Genomic DNA, 15056 nt, shown 5'->3' with positions numbered 1-15056 from the left:
GATACTTATTCACTTTGACCTTGCATGTTGCTTTCATGTTATTTGTATTGTGAACAAGACAAATGTTTTACTATCTTTCCATCCTCTGCTGTAGGATTTTGTTGATTTTTCAATCATAAACTCTGCACCAACAATGGCAGAGTCCTTTGGAATGGGGGTGGGGTAGGATATAGGCTGTGTAGTTTGAAAAAGCATTCAACTATTTATTCTAATAAATAAAACTTTCTCACATTTAGAAAAAGTGAAAAAATACAGAATTTAATTCGCATTTTTAAAATCATTCCATAGGGGCACCTGGGTGGCTCAGTCGGTTAAGCGGCCGACTTCGGCTCAGGTCATGATCTCGTGGTCCGTGAGTTCAAGCCCCGCGTCGGTCTCTGTGCTGACAGCTCAGAGCCTGGAGCCTGTTTCCGATTCTGTGTCTCCCTCTCTCTGACCCTCCCCTGTTCATGTTCTGTCTCTCCCTGTCTCAAAAACAAATAAAACGTTAAAAAAAAAAAAAATTTAAAATCATTCCATAAAATACTGTTGAACCAAGTCTTAGCTGATGTGAATACATGGGACACACTTCCATCTTCAGATTGTACCAGAATCCTGAGTATTGATTAAGAATGTTGAAATGCATTTAGAGCTGGTAGCCATTGCCATTAATATAAACTCCACAGGGAAAGTTAAATGTATACCCTGCCAACTATGAAAGCAAACCTGTGTATGGCAGTATAAAGCTCCAGTTTTCAGGAAACGCTATTCCTTAAAGGGAAACTGTTACTCAGCTCATGAATTCTAAAATTTAAGTTCTATTTCATTGTTTTCTGCTATTAAGCATGCAGTAAAGACTTTTGTGGACTGTCATTTATATCATTTCTCTTTTATCTGATAATTGCTAACAAGACAACTTGAGATTCTTTTGGAATGGTATGTGACATTTTGCTGAAAAGAAAAAGCTGTTAAGCTTGAAGAGAAGTTCTCAAGATTATGAGTCCTAGTCACAAGGTTGCAAACTGGTGCATGAAATAAAGTGGAAGTAAAGTGGAGATCAAGTGCTAATTTCATCAAACTATAACCACCCCTCAAAGGAATCCAAAAGGGACGTTTCTCAGTTTATGAAATGCACAATGAGACGTTCCAAAGGAAATGTTTTATGTAATCATGATATACATCACATCCATTTACAGAATGCTGTCTTAATGCTTAGTTTGATACGTTATGGTTTTGGTTTAAGTAATCCCAGTGCATCTTTGCTTTTCTTCTGCTGGTTTTTTGCTCACTCACTCTCACCAACATAGACCCAGGAACATGCATATACCCCTGGGTGATTACAAACCCAATTTAAAAAGCCTTTACACCAGACTCAGAACCATTTAACTAGAATAATGTACTTTTATACGTCCTTGGAACTATTTTCTCTGAAGAACCCAACTCTACTCTTTATGAAGGATCTATCTTTTATTTTCCTTATTAAATGAAATCTACCTTTAGCATTTTTGAACACATACATATTATCATATATAGAATCAGATAAAAATATCACAGTGTAGGAATAAAATATTTGGTGCTCTTCCTGGCCTAATATCCCCTGGCCTGAGGTTACCTGCTGGGGGAAAGCTTCTCCCACCACTGACAGGTACATTTTTGGCAGTAGGATCATGTTTGGCCAAGCTTGATAAGCTTTTGCAGTTCTAAAATCACTATTTAAGTAGACGAGGCTTTTGTGAAATATCATAGTAACCTAGAAGTATTTCTATGGAGAAAGTTTGAACTTGTATAGGATGAAATTATAAGAATGAAATTTTGTATTATAAGGTGATAGTTTACAGCATAATACATCTATAAGTAATAATATATATTACCATACTGTCACCTTAGGTAGGAACTTGGACTCTAATAGTGTCAGTGGTAATATAAAGAAAGGGCTGCAAGCAACTACCATAAGGAAAATAATACTCATAAAATTACGAAGGGAGCTAAAAACATCATTTGGCATATTGATAATGGGGAAATCATGGTAGCATTGACAATATCTTGAAAGAAGAATAAAGATCATTTTTTGTTTTAAGCATGTTGAGTTTGAGATGTTAGCAAGTCAGCTGGAAATAAGATGAGAGCATAGGAAAAAAGTCAGAACCAAAGAGATTTGGGACTAGCCATAAAGAAATTATATAAGTCGTAGCCCATTATCTGCAGTTCCAAAATCTAAAAAGCTCTGAAAATTGAAGAGAGGTTTGTTTATTTTTAAGGACTCAATTTGGGGGGCATCTGGGTGGCTCAGTGAGTTAAGCGTTCGACTCTTGATTTCAGCTCAGGTCATGATCTCACATTGGTGGGGTCGAGCCCTACATCGGGTTTCCTGCTGAGCATGGAGCTTAAGTGCTGGGGATTCTGTCCTTACCTCTCTCTCTCTCTCTCTCTCTCTCTCTCTCTGCCCCTCCCCCTTCCCCACTCATGCACTATTTTGCTCCATCAAAAACATAAAAATTAAAAAATTTTTAAGGACTCACTGGCTGCAGAACTTGACCTAATATGAACTCATCTATAGCCTTTAGCCCATTTAGTGTTAATATTCAGTCATTTAGCTGCTTTTAAAATATTAATTTGTTTGATTATAACTTATTGCCCCCATGCTCCATTGAGAGTATTGCATAATGTAGGGTATATGTATAATGCTATCTTTCTGAATTCTGAATTCCAAAATTCATCTGGCCTCAAGGATTTCATGGAAGGAGTTATAGACCTCTAGTTTAAGTCATAAGAGGAGATGAAATCTCATGGAAAAGAAAAGAAAAACAACTTTAAAACTGATCGCCAATGTGCTGCTTTATTTCTGTATTTGGCAAAATAGAAGAAAATTGAAAGGAGACATTCCCAGGTGATAAGTACCAACAGAAATGACCCCAAAAAACTTTATTCCCTTCTCCCCATTTTTTTTTTCTGAGAGTGATTTCCCACCCCACCCCCAGCCGTGTAAGGTATAGAGTTAAAAATATGATGAATGTTAAAAATGCATGAATTTGGAAAAGGTAGGTTTTTAGATAATCATGCCCAGTAGAAAGCATGGATCACAGGATTGCCTAGAGTTTAATTGTCTTTTCTGTGAGATTATCATAATATAAAATGGGAAATAAATATGCTTTTCTCCCACAAATTCTACTTTATATGGGGGCGCCATACTATGCATAACAGTGAAATTGAAGCAGAAAATCATGATCCTAACTATGGTTGCAATTAGTTTTTTTGTGATTACAAGCAAACCAGGCATTTCACCCATCTTACTTCAGTTTCACATCTGTAAATAGAGGGAGTACATGATCTCAAACTTGCCTTTCAAATTTAAGATAACTGCCCTCACCTACTAAAATAATTTTTTAAAGATTTTTTTAAGCTATCTATTTATTTTGAGAGACAGAGAGAGCAGCAGAGGGGCAGAGAGAGAGGGAGGGAGAGAATCCCAATCAGGCTCCACACCGTCAGTATGGAGCCTCACACAGGGCATCAACTCATGAAACACAAGATTATGACCTGAGCAGAAATCAAGAATCAGACACTCAACTGACTGAGCCACCCCAGTGGCTGAGCCACTGAGCCACCTCAGTGCCCCAAAACAATAATGCTTTCTTAAGAATCATAAACATGAGAATTAAGTTACTGCTGCATAAGTAATAAAATGTGAGGGGGGAAAAACGTTTAAATGATAAACATAAAAGTAGCTCTTTAAGTAGTGTACTTAATAGTAATTGGATAATCCTGTTATACATTTGTGTTGATTTTTTTTTTTTACCAATCTTTCAGTTTCACTGAATGTTTTCCTATTGTTTTGGGTGTAGTTTTATATTTAAATTCTTCCTCATAATGTACATACAGTGCTTTGTCCAGTGTTTCTTTTTATAAGATCATGACATATTTCATAAACCTTTAGCACATAAAATTTCCATCCTATATAAGGTAATGTAAGTGTTCATCTAAAATAAGTTCAGAATCAAAGGAATTTGACCTGTTGAACCAGAGTAAAAGCATCAAACCTTAGGATTTGTAAAACTAGAAGGGAATTTTACAATGATCTAATCATGCTGGGTTTTATAGTTAAGAGAAAGTAAGACCGATAGAAATGGCTTACTAATGGTTAGTTGCTAGGTATTGGCAGAGTGACTTCATTGTTTTTCCCATCACCTTTTATTGCTGCCTGTGAATAAAAAATGAGAAGCGTGTTTAAGGAATATTGTTTTGTTAGCAGTATTAGGTTGCCGAGATCATAGTCAAGGGGGACTGGTAGGATTCTGCCCTAGTATGGTAGGATGGCCATGCTATTGAAGTCAAAAATGCCTTTTACACATTACATTACATATATATTTACATCAGGTAGTCCTAACAGCAGCCGTGTAAGGTGTAGGCACTCTAATCCCTGTAGGGATGACGAAACTGAAGCTCATAAAATCTAAGTAGCTTACCTAAACAGCTTATTGGAGCGGAGATATTTATAAGCCAGGCTTGTCTGATTCTAGATTACCCTGCACTGTATCACAGTGTGGCCTCTAAGACCAAAGCAAGTGAAGAAGGGAAGAGATTCTGAAAGAATATATAATGCAGATAAAGTCATTATATTAGGAAACTCAAATTCAGTATTTTCTGCTTTTGGCAGATTTGGGGAGCTCCCTGATTATGTGCTTCTTGAACAAGCAGACTTCCTGGGTGCCTACCACTTGAAAAGCACTGGTGGGAAAACAGAGAAGTGTAAGACCTGGAAGAAGCGTAAAATAGTTCCTTTGTTGTCACCCAAACAGATTTAAAGGAATCGCAAATACATTGATAATATTTATTTTATAAACTTTATTTTTTTAATTGTAAAAGTAAGATATATTAATTTTAGAAAATATAGAAAAGAATAAAGAAACAAACAAAATTACTAGGTATCCCATCCTAAGTTAGCACATGTTCCATTTTGGTGTTTTTTTTGATGAGACTAATTATTGTGACATGTTCTCAAAAATTAATACGTGTACATATACACTAAATCCAAAATATACCTCACACAACTTCAGTAAAGGGTAGTTTATTTGAAGATAGAATTGAAGGACTATGCCTGCTAGTAGTGGTTATGGTAAGCAAAATAGCTGTAATTCACAGTACAATGAAGTCCTCAGTGTTTGCTTGAACTGTTTAAGCCTACTGACTAACCGTGGTGCGATATGAAATCGCATTTCAGCATTCCCATGAGTGTGAATCATCCACTGTGGAATGAGGATTGAAAACAGAACTGGTACTCCCACACAAGAAAAGTCATAACACCCATGATTTCAGCCATGGAACTTTTCTGCTTTCAAGTCTGGTTTATATCTCTCTCTCTTTTTAAATGTTGTAAAATTCAGAACTCAAGTTTCATTATAATTTGAGCAATCTATTCCCTGTTCTGAAATGACACCGCAAATGTATAGAATTTGACTATAATTCTTTTTCTTGTTCATACAGGTGAATCAGTTCAGACAGCTGTATTCCAAAGTTATCAATGATAAACATGATGATGTCATGGCCAAGTTTGGCGCTATTTTGGCCCAGGGCATACTGGATGCAGGTAAATGTTAAATCTTCCAGATGTGTTAATCTATTTAAACTAAATCTATTGAAGTAATAACTATGTGCTCTATGACATAGTAGAAATTGAGTCTGGGGGAAATTATTCCTGTAGAAAATGTGGAGCCTCGAATTCATAGAAATACTTTAGTAGAGTTGTTAAGCGTGCAGACTGTTAGGGTTTGAGTCCCAGGCCCTTTATAGTAGTAGCTGTATAACCTTGAGAAGTTTTCCCCCATGTTTATATTCTTGTCTTGTAAAGTCTACCTTGTGGTGTTGGGAGGGTTAAAAATCCATGTAAAGCTTTTAAAACAGTACCTATCACTTAATAAAGTGCTCAGCGTGGATTTTTTTCCTCTAATTTTCTTAGTATATATCAGTTTGAAACAAGTTGACACTGGAAAGATTTTGAGAAAAAAAAATAGGTTTTAGACAAATTCTAGCAGCCAAATCATCTTAAAATAGGATGTATGGAATATTTACCTAATAAATACAGAGTGTAACCACCATCTAGCTCCTGAATTCACACTCTTCACCTCTACATTATGCTTGATGTCAGAGACAGGCTACCCTTCCAAGGTAGAAGCGTGTGCTCTAGTACCTGGATCTTTGCTAATTTGAAAGCTGTGAAGAATAGTATCTCAAGGTTTTCATAACAGTTCTGTTACTCAATGAATATTTTCTCAAATTGATTAGCCATCTGTATAGCTTCTAATGAAAACACTCTCAGCCATAGCTACTACAGTCAGTCTTTTCTTGGTCAACTAGAAATGCATGTATATTTCTGTAGGAGGTCAGGAAAAGAAGTTGCAGTCCTTTTATGTCTTTAAAGTTTTCTTAGTCTCTCCAGGTTTTCACTTGCTCAGAGTGTTTTCTTGATTATATTTGCCAGAGATTTCTTTTTATGTTTCTTTGCTGATGCTACTTTTTTTCCTCCCTAAATTCTTTTCATTTTGCTGAAATCTTTTATTTGCTTTTTCTCTCTTGTCTTTTTCTCTCTTTTTTCTCTCTTTTCTCAGGAGTTAGTGTTTTGTTTTGTTTTTGTTTTTTTTTTTTCCCTAAATGTTTGAGGCAGATAGTCTTCTCTTTTAATCCATTGTCACATGGGGGTTTTTGTTTTGTTTTCATTGTCCAAAAAGAGTTTTTTGCTTAAATTTTTAGTGGTTAAGGCACAATTTATTTGTGTCTTTTTAATTTAAAGACAGTTCTTTGTAGCTGTGTATAAATAAGGAAAATACTCCATAGATACTTTAGTAAAACATTTCAGTTCTCGGTGGTATCGATTCTCTCCCATATATGAATAATACAGACATTGACATGTCATAATTTCTTCTTCCTTATTCTTCATCGCCTTCTAATATTTTTGTATTGTCATGGTTTATAATGTTTACATCCTCTTGTGAAGTTGTAATTCTTACAGTTTAGTCTTAGTTCCATATTTGAATGGATTCAGTGCTCATCACCATTTCTTTAATTACTGCTGCTTTTTCCTGGGTATCTGTACTACGGCTTGACACTTAATTAGCTGGATTTTATCAGTCCCTAGTTTACATTCAGGTTCACTTTCTTTTTCTTTTAATTTCATTAATTTCATTTTTTTTTTTATTTTTAGAGAGAGTGCACAAGGTGGGGAGAGGGGCAGAGAGAGAGAAAGAGAATCCCAGGCAGACTCCATGCTCAGAACATAGCCTGACATGGGACTCGATCCCACAACCCTGGGATCGTGACCTGAGCTGAAATCTAGAGTCGGACGCTTAACCGACTGAGCCACCCAAGCATCCCACATTCAGGTTCACTTTCTATGAGTTTTGACAAATGCATAAATATATACCCGCCATTACATCATACACAGTAGTTTCACTGTCCTAAAAATCCTCTGTGCCACCTTTTCATCTCTCCCTCCTTTCACACAGTCCCTGGCAACCCCTGAACTTTTTACTGTCACTGTAGCTTTAGTTTTTCCTTGTCCAGAGTATTGTATAGTTGGAATCATACAGTATGTAGCCATTTGAGATCGGCTACTTTGTTTTAAAATTTTTTTTTTTTTCAACGTTTATTTATTTTTGGGACAGAGAGACAGAGCATGAACGGGGGATGGGCAGAGAGAGAGGGAGACACAGAATCGGAAGCAGGCTCCAGGCTCTGAGCCATCAGCCCAGAGCCCGACGCGGGGCTCGAACTCACGGACCGCGAGATCGTGACCTGGCTGAAGTCGGACGCTTAACCGACTGCGCCACCCAGGCGCCCCTGAGATCGGCTACTTTGGATAATTGGTTTTTAAGTAGGGTTTAGGAGTAACATTTTACTATTCCATAATCTTCTATGTATTCATTTATTTTTTAGCTGCAGTTTTTGAAGTTTGTACTTTTACACTACAACCCTTTACGTGTTCATTCAGAGCTACTATGGTTTCTTGCTGGTTTCTGCTATATCAGAGTTGTTAAGAATTAGGGGAAAATAAGGGTGCTTGGGTTGGTTAGTCGGTTGAGTGTGTGACTCTTGATTTCAGCTCAGGTCAAGCAGCTCAGGCCTGCTTAAGATTCTCATTCATTCTCTCTCTCTCTCTCTCTCTCTCTCTCTCTCTCTCTCTCTCCCCCTCTCCTCTCTCTCTCTCTCTCTATTTCATGCGCACACGCGCACTACCTCTCTTGGCTCTCACTCTGTCTCTCCCTCTCTTGCTCTTTCTCTCCCCCACTCCTCCTCCCCTCCCTCTGCCCCTTTCCCCCACTCTGCCCTCTCTCTAAAATTAAAAAAAAAAAAACAAAAAACTGGGGGAGGATAATTCTCTTGTTTCGGCTTCATTTCGCTGTCTCTACTGGAAGTCCTTTCTCTCCACTCTTCCTTACTCTTTCAGGCCTTTCTCCCTTCACTTCCTTTTGTGAATATCTCTTTGAATTGTTATGGACCAGTCAAGTTTTGATGCTTTTTTTGCATTTCTCTTTTTATTTATGTTTTTTTGCCTTACTTATTTTAGTGTCATTTAGTATATAAAGGTTCTGTAGTGTCGTGTTCACTATTACAAGCATAATTATTCTGTCACCCCTTTCTACTTTGTCAGTGTCCTGTCCCCCTACAAACTAGGCTGCAACTGCATTAGAAAAAATGTGTAGTCATGTATTCTGGCTCTCAGAAGTTAGTGGTAATGGAGAAAATCTGGAGGGCAACTTCAAAGGAATGACTGAAATTTGAGAATTCACTCAATGATATGGTCTCTTCAGGGAGAAAAGCCAAAAATTAAGGTTTATGGTTGAAGTTTGCAAAACTGTCTAAACACTATTAGTAGGACAAACTCTTTCTTGTTTTGTAGTAAATCTCCCGACTGTTAGAACAGAAAGCTAGTTTAGTTTCTAAGTCTGAAGAAAATGGGTTTCATTGAAATAAAAGGGAATTCGGCTTCAAAACTTAAATCAAAGATCACATTCTTTAGGAAGCCTTCCCCTCTGCTCTACCCTGCCCAGCCTCATGTTGGGATAGGTGCCAAGGCATGCTTAGCTGTATGTTCTCACTAGTGCACAGGTTTCTATCCTAATGCTTGCCTGCTCTGGTCTAATTATCTAGTTATCTGTCTTCCCCACTAGACTAGAGACTCCTCAGGATCGCTTTCAGCATTTTGTTCAAGATTCTCAATATGTATTGTAAGCATTCAGTGAATGGGGGAGGTTGAGTAGAGAAAAATACAAGCAGACAATAAATGTGTATAACTCATTCCTGTTGGAAAACTAAGTACACCTGATTTTTTTTCCAGATAAAATCTAGGTTATTTGGTTGAACAATTGAACCCTGATTCTTTTTTTTTTAATTTTTTTTTTCAACGTTTATTTATTTTTGGGACAGAGAGAGACAGAGCATGAACGGGGGAGGGGCAGAGAGAGAGGGACACACAGAATCGGAAACAGGCTCCAGGCTCTGAGCCATTAGCCCAGAGCCTGACGTGGGGCTCGAACCCACGGACCGCGAGATCGTGACCTGGCTGAAGTCGGACGCTTAACCGACTGCGCCACCCAGGCGCCCCTGAACCCTGATTCTTATAAAAAATTAAAGTGCTTTTTAGTGTAGTAGAATTAGTACTTCCTGACTCTAATATGGAGGCATCTGGGAGAGACTGAGGTTTAAAGAAGTGAAATGTATGGGGCACCTGGCTGGCTCACTTGGAGGAGCATGTGACTCTTGATCTTGGGTAGTAAGTTTGAACCCGTGTTGGGTATAGAGATTACTTAAAAATAAAATCTCCAAAAAAAAAAAAGTGAAATGTGAGCAGTAGGGATCCAGAATTGGAATTCAATTAGGATGGTGACTAGGCACAGACAAGTGCCATTTATAGGCTATGTTATATAAACTAAAAGATTGGGGTCTCAAAGTTCTGGGGTCCAGCACTAATACTTTATATAGAGTCTTCAACACAGCAGCCTGTGGGCCACATCGGACTTAAACATGTTTTGTTTTGTGTGCCTAACAAAATGTGCAAAATATTGGACAAAATCCAGATTCTAATCTGCTTTTAAAAACAAAATTACCTAGTGACCCTGGACCTACACCCTTGGTAACATGTCCTCTCTAAATATGACATGAACTTTCCATTTGCCTCAATTTCCCATTGCTTCCAATCCAAGTTTTCTTATTTGTTTGCCTGACTGGTTCCTAAAGGCATTCAACTTTTCAACCCCTATTAGCCTTAGATTCTTAGTCTTTCAAGGGCCCAATAATGATCCAGCTGTCTAACTGATGGTTGGATCTTCACTCTTGTTCACTAGTTTTCAAACTGTTTCTCTGCACTCCTTCAAGGGATAGTCTAGGGCATGTGGCAAGGAATGGGCGAACAGGACAGGCTCTGAGCCATAATACTCTCAATCGCCCAAACTTCTGATTACATAGAATTAGCTCTGGTTTCATTGTTTCACATATTGTGCGTCCTCAAAAAATTTCATCTGAATCAAGGATTAGAGATTAAAATTTTTCTTTTGTTAGTGATAGTACTCTAGTTCAAGTGCTCAAGTTCAAACCTTCATATTGCCAATGGGAAATGAGACTTTAAGAGGTAAAGTCATTTGTCCAAGGTCATAAGGCTAGTTAAAATGTTGGAGCAATCTACTATCAGACATAACTAAAGCAGAAAGAGTAAAACTAAGCAAACAATATCTGCCTCTTGCCTCTTTGCTATTGTTTGCAAATATGTGTACTGAAATTTTACTTTTTGTTAGCATTAAAAGCCCCAGTGTAGAATGTAGATTAATATTTAATTTAATGGGACACCTGGGTGGCTCAGTCAGTTAAGTGTCCAACTTCAGCTCAGGTCATGATCTCATGGTTTGTGGGGTCGAGCCCCACATCAGGCTCTGTGCTGACAGCCCAGAGCCTGGAGCCTGCTTCGGATTCTGTGTTTTCGTCTGTCTGCCCCTCCCCCACTCAGTGCTCTGTCTGTCTGTCTCTCTCTCTCAAAAATAAATAAACATTAAAATTTTTTTAATATTTAATTTAGCATTCAGTTTTTATATCCTTTAGGCTTCGTTTTTGGAAAATGCCTACTTATACAGAATGAAGGTCTAGTGCTGTAAAATACAGCACTTCAGTTTTGGAGACCCTAGATAATTCACTGGCTAAAAAACTCCAGCTACTCCATATAATATTTTGTGAACTGTATGCTTAAAATAATCACCAAATGCTTCCGTAGTGCAGTGCTTAGAAATCTTTATTATGGCCCTACTGGTTTCATGTTCATGGTTTCTCTCTTTTTCTACAGGTGGTCATAATGTCACAATCTCCTTGCAGTCCAGGACTGGGCACACCCATATGCCTTCTGTAGTTGGCGTCCTTGTCTTTACCCAGTTCTGGTTCTGGTTTCCTCTTTCACACTTCCTGTCATTGGCTTATACCCCTACCTGTGTCATTGGCCTTAACAAGGACTTAAAGGTATGTTTGTAAGACTTCACGTTTATAGTGTGTCTTCTTCACTGTATCCTACGTAATCACCCACTCACAAGGATTTTCATGAAATTTTAAAGATGAATTGGCATCTCGCCAATATTTGTTTCCCCTTCAAATTGAGTCATCACCTTGTTGAGTGAGTGTGTCAGTGGAAGTTTTGAAAATCAGGTCTCCTTACTAACTGTGTAACCTTGGATGAATCAGTTGAGAGGGAATGGTAAGAGAGGAGGCAAATTTAAAAATACGAAAAGGTTTTATAGCTCACTGTTACCAATTTTATTTAATACTGAAGTTCTGTAAGAGCCATTGAAGGATTTCATGCAGATAAATGACATGATGAGGTTTGCACTCTAGAAACCTCATTCTGGTATCCGTGGAAATCCATTACAGTGAATGCTATTGTAATCATCTGGGCAAGGAAGAAAGAGGACCTGAACTAAATCTTAATAAGGAGTGAGGCTTTGAGGCAGGGCCATGTTTCAGAGTTGTATGATGCTAGAGTATTTGATGGAAGAAAGGATTATTTCTAAAGGGAAAAGCAAAATAGGAGGATGTCTCTTTGGTAGTGGCAGAAAACAAGACCAACAATGAGAAGCCAAGGAATCTGACAGAGAGAAACTAGTCACATAAGTCAAGGACTGGAAGTGATACATCCCCTGTCATCACACCGTCCATGTTTTTTTTAGCGGGGTTTGTGCTTAGGTCTTTCGTAATCCTGTGGCCTGATGATTCACCTTCTTGTTCTTCCATCTTCTCAGAGCCTTTTGACCTTCAAATAACTCTTAAATCTGGTCATCACTTCTGTTAAAATGTTCTATTAAATTTTCAAAGTGGAAAAATTTGGGACCAGAAAGTAGCTGATGAAGATTGAGTATTTCATCCAATTGACTCCCACCCCCCCCCCACCCCGGTATAGCTATACAGTCATTTATCCTTTAAGTGTTTCAAAATAAAACTACTCACATTTGTAAATATTGAGCAAATATTTGTAAATATTCTTTCCAAACAAGAATCTTTAGGTTCCCCAGTCCCTAACCTTTAACCTTTAACATTGTGGTGAAGCATCCTGTATAATCTGTAGGGACTTTTCCCTCTAGCACACAATCTTCTGATCTCTGTTTTCCATTCTTTACAAGGAAAGTAGAATGAAAAAGACAAGATTCCAAGGGTGCTAGGGTGGCTCAGTCATTTGAGCGTCTGACTCTTGATTTCGACTCAGGTCATGATCTCAGAGTTTTGTGAGTTTGAGCTCCGTGTTGGGCTCTGTGCTAATAGCGCAGAACCTGCTTGAGATTCTCCCTCTCTCTCTCTGCCCTTCCGCTGCTCGCACTCTCTGTCTCTCTCAAAATAAATAAACTTAAAAAAAGAGAAGATTTCTTATCCTGTAAATATGATGCCAGTTACCATTCTCTGTCAGTGTAAATTGGGTAAATAGGGAAAAATTCAGACTAGAGAACTTTAAAACCTAATCACTAAGTAATGTGAAGCTGACTTTTTCATCAGGCTCATGTTGGCTCTTGTAAGGAGTGATTACATGGTATAGAAACCGTGTTCGGACTTTTATAGATTGTTAGAGTGGTATAAGGAAGGTACATGGAAGTTAGGTGTGCAGGCTAACTAATCAAAGAACACTTTACAAAGGAGGTAACCGTTGATCTGATGCTCACACCTGAGTGAGACTTATGAAGCAGGGTGCGTGGCCAGTAGAGATGAGATCAAGGGGGTGCCCGTGAACAGGCACAGAGCCTCAGGAAAGTCTAAGGAACTGCAGGTAGTTTTGTAAAGCACCTAGAAACAAATTCAGTGAAGAAGACAGATGCCTGTAAGGGAGTTTTGTAAGAGAACATTTAGCCTAGATTGAAACTTCTGGCATTCCTTTGCATTGTGTGCTTGTTAAGAGCATAAAATACTTAAATCTTGATTTGGGTTATTTTAATGTAAGGAGGAAAACTCTTTTATTTCTTCAGATGCCGAAAGTTCAGTATAAATCAAACTGTAAACCATCCACATTTGCATATCCTGCCCCTCTGGAAGTACCAAAAGAAAAAGAAAAGGAAAAGGTAGGTTCTTTGTTCCCTCGAGCAGCATTTGTACTTCTATATAGAAGCTGCTTAGTGTTTTACTTGGGTTTGTTTTAAATATTTTAATGTTTTAAATTAGATATTTTCAAAGTAATACTTCTTATGGTAAAATCCAACATTACACAAGAATGTAAAGTAAAAGCCCTTTTTCTCTCCTGGTCATCCAAGTCCCACGTCACAGGAATCATAATTTGTGAATCCTTGCAAATGTTTTCTCTGCACATGTCAGTACTTTTTATACCACAAATAATTGTTGACACACTGTTCTGCAGCTTATTGTTTTCACTTTAACAGTTAATCTTTAGGGGACGCCTGGCTGGCTCAGTCGGGAGAGCATGCAACTTGATTGATCTCAGGATCATGAGCTCAAGCCCCACTTTGGGTGTAGAGCCTACTTAAAATTTTTAAAGGTATCTAAGTTTTTCAGTGTATATGGATCTCATTTATTGCTGCAGAGCATTCCCTTTACGTACAATACCATTATCTGTCTTCTCAGTTCCTCGCATGATGAACACTTTAAGGTGGTTTCTAATTTGTCACTGTTACAAATGAGACTAGAATAAGAGTCTTTATACATGTATGTTTGTGCACTTGTACGAGTATATCTGTAGGTTAGGATCTTAGATGTGATTGATTAGAAGTAATGTACATTATTTATTTTCATAGATATTAACTAAATTTCCTTTCAAAATGGATATAACCAACTTACGCTACTAACAGCAATGTATGAGAATACTCACTGATGTGTGTTAAATCAAACTATCGTGAGTTAGAGAGCTGCACTTGCCCCTGAAGTTTTCTCAGTAAAATTATCCTTTTTGATACCTTATACTAAGGAAAATACTTTTCTTCCTCTCAACAGTGCTCTGTATTAGCCAGTTGATTATTTGCTGTAAACTTTGTAAGTGGGGATAATTATACAACTGACCAAATTTGAGGGTGGTGGGTGATGAATATCTCTGACGACAACATCCTGTTCCATCAGCTATGTTTCAGACCCCCGGCTTTTAGGTCTGAAACAAAATCAGCTTATACCAATACTGCCAGTCTTTAAAGTCCCTGTTTTACCTTCGATTTTAGCAAGACCCATCAAGAAGGGTAGTTCTAGGCTAACCATTCACCCACTGTGTATTACAACTGTAGAGCATCTAATTCAGTAAGAGGATCTTTATGACCAAGTTTGGAGGAAATTCTTATGTTTTCTAGTGCTTTCCCTATAAAGTAAAAATGTATGCAGCACCCAAATATCTCAGAATCTCATGACAGCAAATCCACATCCAAGGTAGACTACAGATTAAAAAAGTAGTAATAATAAGAGTTATATTGGATGCAGGCCTCTAGGAACTGAAGAATCACCTGAGGACTATAGTAGAAAATTATATGAATAAATGTCCTGCTTATTTTTTGCATTTATTCCCTGGTTATTTTGTTATTTATGATACTTACTTCCAGGAAACAAAGTATTATAGAACTGATTTCTCTGTGGGCTTG

At 37.8% G+C, this 15056-nt stretch overlaps 1 protein-coding gene across 1 annotated transcript in view; it reads left to right on the top strand.

The window, feature by feature from the left end:
- Positions 1–15056, top strand: part of PSMD1 (proteasome 26S subunit, non-ATPase 1) — a 97630-nt gene that overhangs the window by 72352 nt on the left and 10222 nt on the right. Inside the window, exons 19-21 of the mRNA XM_047871432.1 lie at positions 5461–5563; positions 11300–11469; positions 13452–13544. Coding sequence (XP_047727388.1) covers positions 5461–5563; positions 11300–11469; positions 13452–13544 — 366 coding nt within the window. The remainder of the gene's footprint in view (positions 1–5460; positions 5564–11299; positions 11470–13451; positions 13545–15056) is intronic.

Source organism: Prionailurus viverrinus, chromosome C1 (assembly GCF_022837055.1).
Source record: "Prionailurus viverrinus isolate Anna chromosome C1, UM_Priviv_1.0, whole genome shotgun sequence".
NCBI lineage: Eukaryota > Metazoa > Chordata > Mammalia > Carnivora > Felidae > Prionailurus > Prionailurus viverrinus.
Note: the sequence above shows the minus strand (reverse complement) of the source record. Positions and strands in the feature narration are given on the sequence as shown.